We start from the raw sequence: 12,517 nt of genomic DNA on the forward strand, positions 1-12,517 counted from the left end.
CCTATATCACTGTATCTGCCTTATGAATTCCTTCCTTCTCTGGCCTCCCGCCCAGATGAAAAGGCTCTGATTAACTTTGCATTTAACATTTCTACTTAAAAAAGCCCCTAACTTTATCACATATTTATGTATCCTTAAACAACTTATTTATCTTGCTCATTTTCGAACTTTATAAAAAGGCATGTAGTCTGCTGCAAATTGCTTTTCACATTCTACATTATGGAAATATTTGCAGATGTTTATTTTCACTGCTGTATAATACTCCACTGGGTGGTTATAACAAATTCCATCAACAAATATTTACTGAGCAGTTACCATGTGCCAGGTACTGCAGATAAAATTAATGAGCAAAAAAAGTCAAAAATCCCTGCTCTTAGAGTTTACATTTTCCTGCCAATGGATGTTTGCTTTTAATCTTATGTTTTTCCTTTAAATACCATTCCTGCAAAACAAAATTGTAAGAGAACAGCTGTGCGTAGCAGAAAGATGTGTTATCATTTGCGTCAGATATTAACATGCACAAATAGAGATGCTGAATAATGGACTATTCAAGCAAGCCAATAAAATGTGTGATCAGACTTTCAACTGTTTCTTTTAGGGGAATTAATCTGTTTCTGTTCTGGTTCTTTAACTGTTCTCATTCAACAAAATATCAGAATCCAGGTTCCGAAACATCAAAGGCCTACAGAGATTGTGACAGGTAGAAAAACAAAAAGGAAGACAGATTCAGTTTCCTGGCATGGTTCCAAATAACAGACAGCCATGAAGAAAACAATTAAAGGAACATTATCAGAGCTTTGGCCTGATTTTTCTAACAACGGTTAAAGTTTAGCTGAGTTTTAATTCCAAGGGCCTGTTGTACGAATGACTATTTTTGTAGACTAGAATTCCCCTGGGAAAACCATGGAAGTAAAGGGTGGAGAGAATGCATAACCCCTAGGATTAAAAGGAAAGGAACAATAGATAAGTCACATTACAATGTGGGGCAAGCCACTTAATTACTTCCGTATGCAGGGAGGGAGAGATGCACTCTCCCTCTGATCACAATGTAAAAATCATAACTGATTGCAAAACCCACCAAAATATGATCCTTCCTCTTAATCACTGTATTCATTTCCCAAAGAAATCTCCTATTTTCCTTTGAGTTTTGGAGACTGCATGGAATCCAAGTCAAAGACCCACACTTCAAGAAACCACTGGTACCTAAGACATGGCTACTTACCAGTTCCGATGGATAAGCCACTGCTATTGGAACGGATGGTTTTAGAATTCAATACTTTCTCTGAGGAAAAACATTCAATAGGTAAGCACTGTATACAGATAAAGGCTGGAAAAGTGAGCAAACTAGCATAGAGAGATAATTGAGGAAATAAGTGCTATCCCTGACTCCAGATAATTTTATAATTATTAGTTACCGTTTTAGAAATTAGTATCATAGGCTAAGCACCACTAGCTACTCGAACTATCTTCACTATCTAAAGCAGCAATTTTTCACCTTGGCTGTTCACCGGAATCACTGGGAAACTTTAAAAAGTACCAATGTCTAGGTCCCACCCCAGAGACTCTGACTGAATTGGTTAGGGGTTGGATCTGGGCAATGAGATTTTTTAAAACTCCCCACGGGATTCCAATGTACAGCCAAGGTTGAGAACCACTGATCTAAAACAATGGACTTGTAAACCCTTACACAACAAACCACACCAACCCACTGCCGTCTGACCCTATAGGACAGAGTAGAACAGCCCCATAGGGTTTCCAAGGCTATAAATCTTTACAGAAGCATACTGCAACACCTTTCTCCCTTGGAGTGGCTGGTGGATTCGAACTGCTGACCTTTTGGTTGGCAGTTGAGTGCTTTAACCACTGCGCAACCCGGGTTCCTTAACCCTTATATAGGCCTTTACAATTTGTTCATAACAAAGTGGTCTTCATGCAAAAAGTATGATTTAGTTTCTTTTTAAAGGTGTACTAAATGTTTCTCACAAAAGCATGAACTCAGATAATTACCAGAGGACAAGATGTAACAAATACTATGGAAAGCGGGGCAGAGCTCAAAGTTATGTCAGAGAATGGTCAATAGTGGATAACAAAGTTCTAGAAATGACAATGTTCTGTCCCTACCACTAGGTATGGCATCCTTGACCATTGTAAGACTTACAGAAGCAGTCTCTTTTCTTCAGGACACTTCTGTTTCCAAGAATGTGACCACCAATACCCTAGGTGTGGGTCTATCCTCTGTGAAAGCCATCCCAACCCCACACATATGAAATCCTTACCAACAATGAGAATGGTGTGCCAGCCACGGCAAGATAGGTCTGGGACGTGATGCAGAGATCCAAAAATAGGCCGAGGCCATGAGGTACAGATATCAGAGCCATGTGGTCTCTCAGTGGGGGTCATTGCCAGGCGGCCATTACCACCATTGCCCCAGGCAAAAATGTGATTATCTACGGAAAAAAATAAATAAATAAATAGCAGGTAGTTTAAAAGGACAATGGCTTCCCAACTCTTTGTGTTTCCCATCTTTATGCCCTAGAGCTAGAAAAACTTCCCACTACATACTTAACAAGGGCAAGTTGCTTATTCCACTATATAAAGCCTACACTCTTTCTGATCCTACCAGGGTAAAAATGACCACTTCTCCTATGTACTGCCATTCATTCATTCATTCATTTGCTTACTCATTCAACAACTTTGTCTTGGTCTCTCATTCAACAAATATTTATTGGACATCTACTCCATGACAGGCACTGTTTGAGGTGCTAGGGATAGAGAAGTGAACAAAACGAAGTCCCTGTCCTTGTGGAAGTGACATTCTAGTGGGTGGAGGAAACTGACAATACATAAATAAATACCTACTAATTCAAGTAGTGAAAAGTGCTACGAAGAAAGATAAATGGTGAAGAAAAATAAGTGGAAATAAGGAATTAGAGAGTCTGGTGGAGTGTCATTATTTTAGACAGGGCAGCCAGAGAAGTACTTTTTGACACCTCAGCAGAGACCTGCAAGTGAGGAGACAGCTGTGTGGATATCTACGGGAAAAGCTTTCCAGGCAGAGAGAACAGCAAGTGCAAATGTCCTGCATAGGTAACATGAGTAGCCATGAACAAGGAACAAGGAGGCCCCTGCAGCTGGAGCAGAGTAAGAGAGGGGACAGTGGCAGTAGAAAAGGTTAGGAGGTGGTTGGGTTCCTTGTCATATAGGTCCATACAGGCCATTGTCATGATTTTGGCTTTAATGGTTGAGACAGAAAACCACTGGGTAGAAGATATTTAAAAGGATCCCTCAGGCTGCCATATGGCAAACAGACAGCAGAGGAGCAAAGATGGAAGGAAGCAAGCAGACCAGCTAAGGCAAATGCAATAACCTGGTGAAAGAGATGGAGACCTGGACCAGTTGCAGTGATGAAGATGGTGAGAAGTGGCTGGATATATTCTGAAGATAATGAACAGGATTTGCTGATGGATGGGATGGGGGGTATAGGATGGAGCTGCCACTGACTGAGATGGGAAGACTACAGGAGAAACAGGTCTGGGCAGAAAACCAGAGGTCTGATTTTGGATATACTAAACTTGCTTGAGATGCCTAGAACTTCTTTCTAAATTAGGGCATTTTTGAATGACAGAGGGTACTATTAATGATTAAGCATGAATCAGGACTGACTAGAGAAAACTGAGATATTTTATAGCCTCCTACCTTTAGACATCCAAATCATGGAGCTGTTTGGTAAATGAGTCTAGAGGTCAGGGGAGGTGAAATAAAGCTGTCAGAGTATAGAGAGGATTTAAGGAATGAGATGACTTAGGGGGTGAAGGTAAATAGTGGAGCAGTAGAGGATTGAGCCCTGGGGCACTCCAAAGCTTAGAGGAGTTGGATACGGCCATCATGACACATCATACACCTGCCTGTACTAGTCTGTTTATATGCACTCTACTAGACTATGAGCTCCTTGTGGACAAGGGCTTTTCAGACTCATACTATACTCCCAGAGCCTAAAAGAGGACCTGGAGCAGAAACTCTATTTATGTTTGCTGCATGAATGAAGCTATCAAGTACAGTTCAGGGGCAAACAGGAACATTTATCAAGAGGTAATATGCCCAGTCATAGAATGCCCCATTCTGAAGTTTAACTTAGGAAGTACACAGATCTGTTTAAGAAACACTAACTCTCTGAGGGCCTGTCAGAAAAAGTGCTATGGAAGACTTGTCACACTAAATATAATCCTCAGTGACATCTTGACTCTGTCCCCTTCCAAGTACTGTTTCCTTTGATCTAAGTCTGACCTAAATAGTTTGCTCCTGAAAATCCCTTGTTTGGGAGCTAGCAGAGAGGGTTAATGTGCCACTTTGAAAGCTGATTAACTTAATTAAATATGGTAACAGATCACTTACCTGACACTATCCCTAGCACCCCTCATGTGTACACAATAGGTACAGACCAGAAGAAAACAAAGACATCTCAGAGCATGGGTAGCAACAAAAAAAGCTGAAATGAATCATAAGATAAGATGAAAGGTAATTTGCTGTTCATCAGTCACAAGAAAGAAGTGGCTACAAAAATTGTAGAGTTCAGAAGAAGATGCAGGAAGACAGGAAAGAGGTAAGAGAAAAAGAAAGCTGAAGAGGGAAGGGAATGAAGGATAGCAAAAGTGGCAGCAAAGAAGAGAAGCAGTGATAGGTAGAGATGATGCAGAGAAGAGACAGCTATGAGAGAAAAGAGAGAAGAAAAATCAATTAGACCATCTCAGAAATCTTAGAGACATATAACATAGAGGAAAATAGCCCTTCAAGCCTCAGGAGTCCCTAAAGACATCACTGCAGTGCAGCTAACCTCAGCCAAGGAGCAAAGTTAAATTATGTTCTCTCCAGCCACCCAGCCAACATTTACTAAGATGAACTCAGTGCTGGGCAAAGGTATATATAAAAGTATTTACTAATTCTTGAAAGATTTTACCAAAAAAGTTAAAATTAAGTAAGTAGGGATTTAGAATATTAACTTGCCATTATTCAGAAATCTGACTTTAAAAAAATTACTACGTTGAATACATGAAAAGTTAATGAAACTCCATATGCATGATAACAACTGCCACCAATATAATACAAATAAAAAAGTAAATTATGATCCAGCTATACAAAAAACCAACCCATCTCTTTCCCAACCAAGAATTAAAGCATAGCCATTTGCCCAGAAATCTTGAAACGATGTATACAGACTCACCATCAGTGGCAGCAATGGTAAACTCATCACCGCAGGAGACCCGGATCACTTGCTTTCCACCTAAGGGTCCCCCCAACAGGTTGATTCCTAGACGCTTCTTATAATTCCCAACACCCAGCTGCCCACACTTGTTGCAGCCAAAGGTCAGCAGCCGGCCTCGCTCTTAGAAAGAAGCAAAACAACCAGGCATAAATGGGTCAAGGAAGAGAGGGAAAACAACCAATGCAGAGCTCCATGGACTAGCTTCTGATTACTGGAGTGTACAAACATAAAGCTAACCCACAGTACTAGTCCTAGGGCAGCTAGGTTATCTAAGAACTATGACAATTAGACCCAATAAAAACTCATTGCCAATGAGTCAATTCCGACTCACAGTGACCCTAAAGAGTAGAACTGCCCCATAGGGTTTCCAAGGAGTGCCTGGTGGATTCGAACTGCCGACCTTTTGGTTAGCAACTGAAGTTCTTAACCACTGCACCACCAGGATTTCCATTAGACCCAACAGGTGACTCGATATTGCATTTTCTCTCCACTTTTGCATTTCAGTGTGGAAAATGGGTACTACATGATGTAGAACACTCACAGAAAGTGCTAATTAGAGACAACAGGTGTCTGGAATTATAGTTGTGGCATTCTCATTAAGGATGTATTTATTTTGCATTTATAATAATTATCAACAAAAACATGTACTTGAATACCTAATTTGTTAATGAAATAATACTGGATGATGCTAGGGGGAGATCAGGAGAGTGGATATACTGTTAAGAAGAGACAATGTTTGATAGAATAAACAAGACTGAGCTAGCAAGGCATGTGTATACAGCTGTAAATCAACTCACCATCAATAGCAGCTGTGTGAGTCTTGCCTGGGGCAATGGTTCTGATCTTATAAAAGGACAACTGTTTGGCCAAGGTAAAGGAGGTTGTGTAGGGAACTTCATGGTATGCCTGTAACAAGGTAAAACACAAAGCAAAGAGTCATGATGTAAAAAAACGGAGGCGTACGTGTATCTGTTTTTTCTTAAAAACAAATGAGATGTGTTACACATGTTGTTCTTCAACTTTTGTTTGCTTAATATATTTTAGGAATCTTTCTAAGCTCTACCTCATACTTCTTAACTACTGCAGAGTATTTTATTGAATGGATATAATTTATTTAGCCAGTCCTATTAATGGGCACTTAGACTGTTCCTTAAAGAGTTCCACTCTTTTAAAAAAAAAAAAGAGTATTGCAGTGGAGGTCCTCGAACATTATCTTGTGTGAGTATGTCCATTTCTAGAAGTAAATTGCTGGGTCAAAGACTATGTGCATACACAATTTTGAAATATAGTGCCAAACTGCCTTATACAATTGCCATTATCAGTTTACACTCCAACTAATGGTGAGTGGGAGGCTGTTCTCCTCACCTTTGCCCATATGGTTGTTGTGTGCCCTCGAGCCAATTCCAACTTATGGGGACCCTGTAGAACAGAGTGGAACTGCCCCATAGGGTTTTCTAGGTTGTAATCTTTACAGAAACAGATCCAGGACTCCTTTCTTTTATTGGTTAGGTACTATCAATCTTTTAGATATTTTCCCCTAGTTTTTCATTTGACTTTAAACTCGGTCTATTTATTTACTTATTGTCACATGCGTACATTTTTATAAGGCGCCCTCGTGGCACAACGGTTAAGCACTCAGCTGCTATGGAACGGTTGGCGGTTCACACCCAACAGCCGCTCTGTGGGAGAAAAACCTGGCAATTTGCACCTGTAAAGCTTACAGCCTAGGGAATCCTGTGGGGCAGTTTCACTTTGTCCTATAGAGTCTCTATATATCGGAATCAACTTGATGGCACACAACAGTTTTATAAGGGCCAGGTAAAGATGAAAGGAATCAGGATTTTTTTTAAAAAGGGAACTTTGTGACATCTTTGAAATAGATACTTTGGAATGTCAGCCTTTGTTGGAAAGTTAGTAATGCAAATTTCATTTGAGGCCACAGGCTCTGTCTTATTTTTATAAACTTTGTTCAGCAGCTATCGCAGATCAGGTGAACACCCAGTAACCTATCTCCCCTTCACCCTCAATTGTATTTGAAATTGAAATGAGATGTAATAGAGTTGCTTAAGTATTCCAGCCTACATACCTTCTATTTCAGTATCCCCCAATTTATGAACAAGTCATATTCCAAAAGTTAATTTGTGAGTTAGCTATCAAATTCAGTACAGAAACAATGTACATAGGTTTGTATCTTTGCTCTAAAAGTGTAATTAGTCCATGCAGGCTTTTTTTTTTAAGTAAATTCAAAATATTATATAATTTTACCCCTGTGTACTTCAGTATGCATCCTTAAATAATAGGGACATTTTCTTATATAACTGTAATGCCATTATTATAGCTGACAGAATTACCAATACTTTCTTGGTATCATCCAATATCCAACTTTCTTTCTCTCAAAATGCCTTTTTACACTTGGGTTATTTTAATCTAGATCCAAAGTTGTGGTGGTTAAGATTGTGTGGTAACTTGGCTGGGCCATAATTCTCAGTGGTTTAGCAGTTATGTAATGATGTAGTTATCTTATGTAACGTAATCACCTCCATGATATGAACTGATGTGATCAGCCAATCAGTTGTAAGGGGAGTATGCTTGTGGATGTGGCCTGCATCCACTATATAAGGGCATTTTGGCAAAGCTTGCTGGCTTTTGCTTGCTGCGGATTCTGCAAGTGGCCCATCATCATCTGACCTCTGGTTCTTGGGACTGGAGCCAGCAGCCTGCCGTCTCACCTGCCAATCCTGGGTTCTGCAGCTACACGAGTCAGGAGAAGCTTCCAGGCTGACACTTGAACCAGGGACTTGGGACTTGTCAACTCCTACAACCACTTGCTCATAATGGCAGGTGAAGAAATTAATGAAGACTATCCAGTAAAAATTCATGAATATTTATCAACGTTCGAGAATTCCATTGGTGCTGTGGATGAGATGCTGAAGACTATGATGTCTGTTTCTAGAAATGAGTTGTTGCAGAAGCTGGATCCACTTGAACAAGCGAAAGTGGATTTAGTTTCTGCATACACATTAAATTCAATGTTTTGGGTTTATTTGGCAACGCAGGGAGTTAATCCTAAGGAACATCCAGTAAAGCATGAACTGGGAAGAATCAGAGTGTACATGAACAGAGTCAAGGAAATAACAGACAAGAAGAAGGCTGGCAAGCTGGACAGAGGTGCAGCTTCAAGATTTGTAAAAAATGCCCTATGGGAACCCAAACCTAAAAATGCATCAAAAGCTGTCAATAAAGGAAAAAAGTAAAAACTGACTTTTTGGTTTTAATGGACACATATTCAAAAAGTACATCATTTTTATTGTTTTCCACAAAAGAGATGATGACTAATGGGGCACTGCAAGGATTAAATGTATTCCTTATTGAATTCATATATAAAATTTACACTTGAAATTTGTAATGCTAAATACTTTTTTCTTTCCAGAAAGATTAAGTTATCTTTACTGATTTTCCTACAGGGAGCTATGAGATTTTTAACACTGTAGTATGTATTATACTTTACCACCTCTTGACGAAACTGTTATTTCCTTAAATATGGTCAAAATCTTTCAAGTACCATTTTATAAACCATTGTGAAATTTAAGTTACATGCTTGTGAACATGTGTACTATTTTAAATGTACCTGATGAAATGTGCTATCTGAAGGCTGTTCTCACTATACATCTGTTTTCACTGTATAATATTAAGAATGAAATGACTTAAATGTCCATTTTTTCCCATATAGTTACTTTATCATGTTATCATGATTTTAGGAATTATTGCTTTTTTAAAAAAAAATTCGAGGTGTGAAATTAAAACTTTAAGGTTATACTTTAATTCTTGGCACTTTGCTTCTACGTCCCATTTAAAATAAAATACATTTTGATTAAGTTTAGATGGGAAATGAGGTTGTATGCTGATGGCTGAATTTTGGCATAATGGCTATACCCTATCAGTAAAAGTGTAGCTGACCTGTTCATTTTTCTCTTGAGTAAATTTACCTTCCAAATTAGGAAGATAGGTTTTAGAAATCATGATGAATGGAGAAATTCATGGATTTTTGTTCTTAATGCATAATACCTCAGATAACTGCCCAAAGTTCTCTTGATCCTTTTTTTTCATATTTTTTGCTTATGTGTTTTTGAAGCTATGTAAGTACATACGAGTGTTTTCAAACAATTTTCTATGCTACATAATGCCACTTAAACAGAAGGAGAAATCCAAAGGAGATTACACTGTGTTTATATTCTGATTTATTTTTCTGGAATATTGGCTACAGAGAATTCTACATATTAAACTTTTTTTTTTATGTCTAAGCCCATGAATTTTAATTATATCTCCTTAATGCTTTCAGTCTCTGAACCCACATCATTATGTGTAGGAATGCCAAGTACAATAAAGTACCTTAATTTTTGAAAAAGGAGTTGTTAAAATTTTCTGTGTGGTTAATTCTCCATAAGTAACCCTGAATAAATGGGTTTCTTGATTTATGGTAGCAGATATTGGAAATGGTCTTAAAATGTAATGGATTTTGTAAAGCATGTTGAACTCTTTCTGTCACACACGACGAGGATGTCATAGAGAGGCAGTCCCTCCTGGCTCTGATGTCAAGACAATTTTTGAAGTGGAAGAACATTTACAGTTATTTCACTCCTTTTTCACTCCATTCTTTCAAATTTCTAGCTACTTTCTTTAACGTTGCTTCTTCATGAGACAAGTGTTATCATTAAGATCCAGTGCAGTATACGTCTTTGTGTCATTTATTGCAGAGAAGCCTGTAATTTGCATTTCTGTATATTTTCTCATTTCATAAAGAAAAAAGGGTTAAGTGAAAAATGCCATACAGTTGCGGAAAACCACTAGCCAAATTATCGATTTGTGAAAGTCCAACTCTACATTCTGTTAAATTGAAGATTGTTAATTCTTTCAGTGTTTATTAGAAATAAAAAATGATTTGCATATATTCCATTTTATTACGTATAATTTTAAATACTTATTACTTAGCAAATACTAAGGAGCTGAATGGTTAAAAAAAAAAAAAGAATGGAGGTGTAATTAGGCTGGGAAAGGGTCACGGTGACCAAAAGGCCTTTCAGATACATCATGTCACTAAGAAGATGTCAGGTAGCTTTTCATCTCCAATAGAATACAAGAAGAAATAGACTCAGAGGGTTTATTAGCATATGAAGTGGGACTTTCTGACAGTGAAAAGTTTTAGGTTCTGAATTAGGATATGCAAAACAAGAACATTCCATCCCAGAAGGTATTTATTTAAGGATAGAATCATTGGCATTTGTCTTAGTTACATATTCTGCATACCTAACAAGGGCAGGACAGAGTTAAAATACCGAGGATGCGCTCCTGTCCACAAAGCAGCCAGTTTAATGTGATCTAATTTCACCTATGGGCAGTGTTTCTCACCTCGTTAAAACCCATGTTCCCTTTGGATAAGCATAAAAAACCCATCCTCTCATGTAAGTTTAAAATTTAACAACAAATCCAATATTGTAACAAAGCACAAATAAAGTACTACTAACTCTGCATATGCCTTTTGAAACTACAGACACCATCCCCAGCCTCCACGCTGAATTTGTATTCATTCCCCCAACTGAGAATCACTACTTCAGAAAAACAAAAACCAAATCCATTGCCACTGAGTCGATTCTGACTCATAGCGACCCTAGAGGACAGAATAGAATTGCCCTATAGGGTTCCAAGGAGCGGCTGGTGGATTCGAACTGCTGACCTTTTGGTTAGCAGCCGAGCTCTTCAGAGATTGCTTAACAATTTGTCTTTTTCACTCAGTCAGGAAACTGGTCTCTGAACTTGATTCTTTAGAAATGACAAAGAGGAAACTACGACTTAATGTCAGTGGTGAAATTCATGACATCCTTGAAAGGGGAGAATGAGAATTACACTTAATAAACCTGCACAGGATCAGTGCTTTGAGAGCAATAATCTAAAAAATTCTCCAGGGAAGTGATGATGGAAATATGTTTCTTTTCATAACATTAATTTTCTAGTACCTATTTTAATGATAAGGCAGAACCTGAATTCCATCACTTCATTCTTTGTAACATTAATTGCAGTATAACTAGCATACTGTAAAATACTATCCAGCTTGATAAAATTTTTTATAGTATATACCTGTAAAACCACCACCCAGATCAAGGTATGGACCACTTCCATCATATTAGAAGGACACCACCCACCCCTTCTCAGTTATACCTATACCCCTCCTCCCAGAAGTAACCATTATTCTGATTTCTACCATTATAGGTTAATTCTGCCTGTTCTTAAACTTCATACAAATGGAATCTGACAGTATGTATTCTTTTGTGGCTGCCTTCTTTTGTTGAACATAATGTCTGTGAGATTATAACTACATTCTTAATTCAAATTCCATGATCACTAACCAATAATAGCATTCCAAAGAATTCCAACCAAGAGAAGTTCTGACAATGTGGTTAGGACACCAAACGGGGCACTCACTTCATGGTTGATGATTCCAGACATGCACTGATTCAGGCCCAGTTTGTTCAACTCATTGAGTCCACAGGCCAGCACTTTGCCTGACTGGGTCAACAGAAATGTCCCATCACAGCCACATTGAACTGAGACAATAATCAATGCCTTGGGAACATCCACCTGCAAGAAAAAAATCAGAAAAAAAAAAAAAAAATCCCAAATACATAACTTATATGGGGGGGGGGGGACTCAAATACATTTAAAAGGGATGTGCTGCATTCAGCAGAAAGACTATAGAGAAGTAAGGGTTCCTCTAATCTCTTCAGATTTGCCCAGAGCTTAGAGGCTACTGTTTTCAACAAAGAGCTCAAGTTTTAAACCGTAAAGTCAGAGAAGGCAGTTCCAGGCCGACTACACAGCCCCTGCTAAAGTTTGTTTTAACAGATCTTACTTTGGGAGACTTCTTAGAAAAAGTTGGGAAAGGAGAAGCTTCTATTCATTGTTGATTTTGTCCTCTGAGACAGAAGGCTCCATGACAGTTAAAGAAGAAACTCAGTAGCCCTGTGGGGTTCTACTCTGGTCATTTTATAAGTGAGGTGACAGAGTACTCAGGGAGCAGCCAGGGCATCCAGGTGCTCCCATCCCTCCACAGCTAACTATGCAGAGCTGGAGAATGGTGGAAGGAGACAGATGAGGCAAAGATGGATATCTCTGAAACCCAAAACCTCAAATCTCAAATGTTCTACCACAGCTTTTTTTGGGAGAAGAGGAACAACCTTGAATCCCACTGAGGATGGTCTCCAT

At 38.6% G+C, this 12,517-nt stretch overlaps 1 protein-coding gene and 1 pseudogene across 3 annotated transcripts in view; one reads left to right on the forward strand and one right to left on the reverse strand.

Annotated features, from left to right (window-relative positions):
• The window catches only part of NEK9 (NIMA related kinase 9), a 53,338-nt gene that overhangs the window by 10,350 nt on the left and 30,471 nt on the right, over positions 1 to 12,517 (reverse strand). For 2 of the 3 annotated variants that reach the window (XM_004371053.2, XM_023726395.1), the window contains exons 14-18: positions 11,738 to 11,893; positions 6,058 to 6,166; positions 5,219 to 5,380; positions 2,277 to 2,447; positions 1,223 to 1,282 (exon numbers count right to left, since the gene is read on the reverse strand). In XM_004371053.2, the coding sequence (XP_004371110.1) occupies positions 1,223 to 1,282; positions 2,277 to 2,447; positions 5,219 to 5,380; positions 6,058 to 6,166; positions 11,738 to 11,893 (658 nt within the window). The remainder of the gene's footprint in view (positions 1 to 1,222; positions 1,283 to 2,276; positions 2,448 to 5,218; positions 5,381 to 6,057; positions 6,167 to 11,737; positions 11,894 to 12,517) is intronic. The other variant, XM_023726393.1, reaches the window with a different exon arrangement.
• LOC111819512 (nuclear nucleic acid-binding protein C1D pseudogene) lies at positions 7,952 to 9,987 on the forward strand (annotated as a pseudogene).

Source organism: Trichechus manatus, unplaced genomic scaffold, assembly GCF_000243295.1.
Source record: "Trichechus manatus latirostris isolate Lorelei unplaced genomic scaffold, TriManLat1.0 scaffold00010, whole genome shotgun sequence".
Classification (NCBI taxonomy): domain Eukaryota; kingdom Metazoa; phylum Chordata; class Mammalia; order Sirenia; family Trichechidae; genus Trichechus; species Trichechus manatus.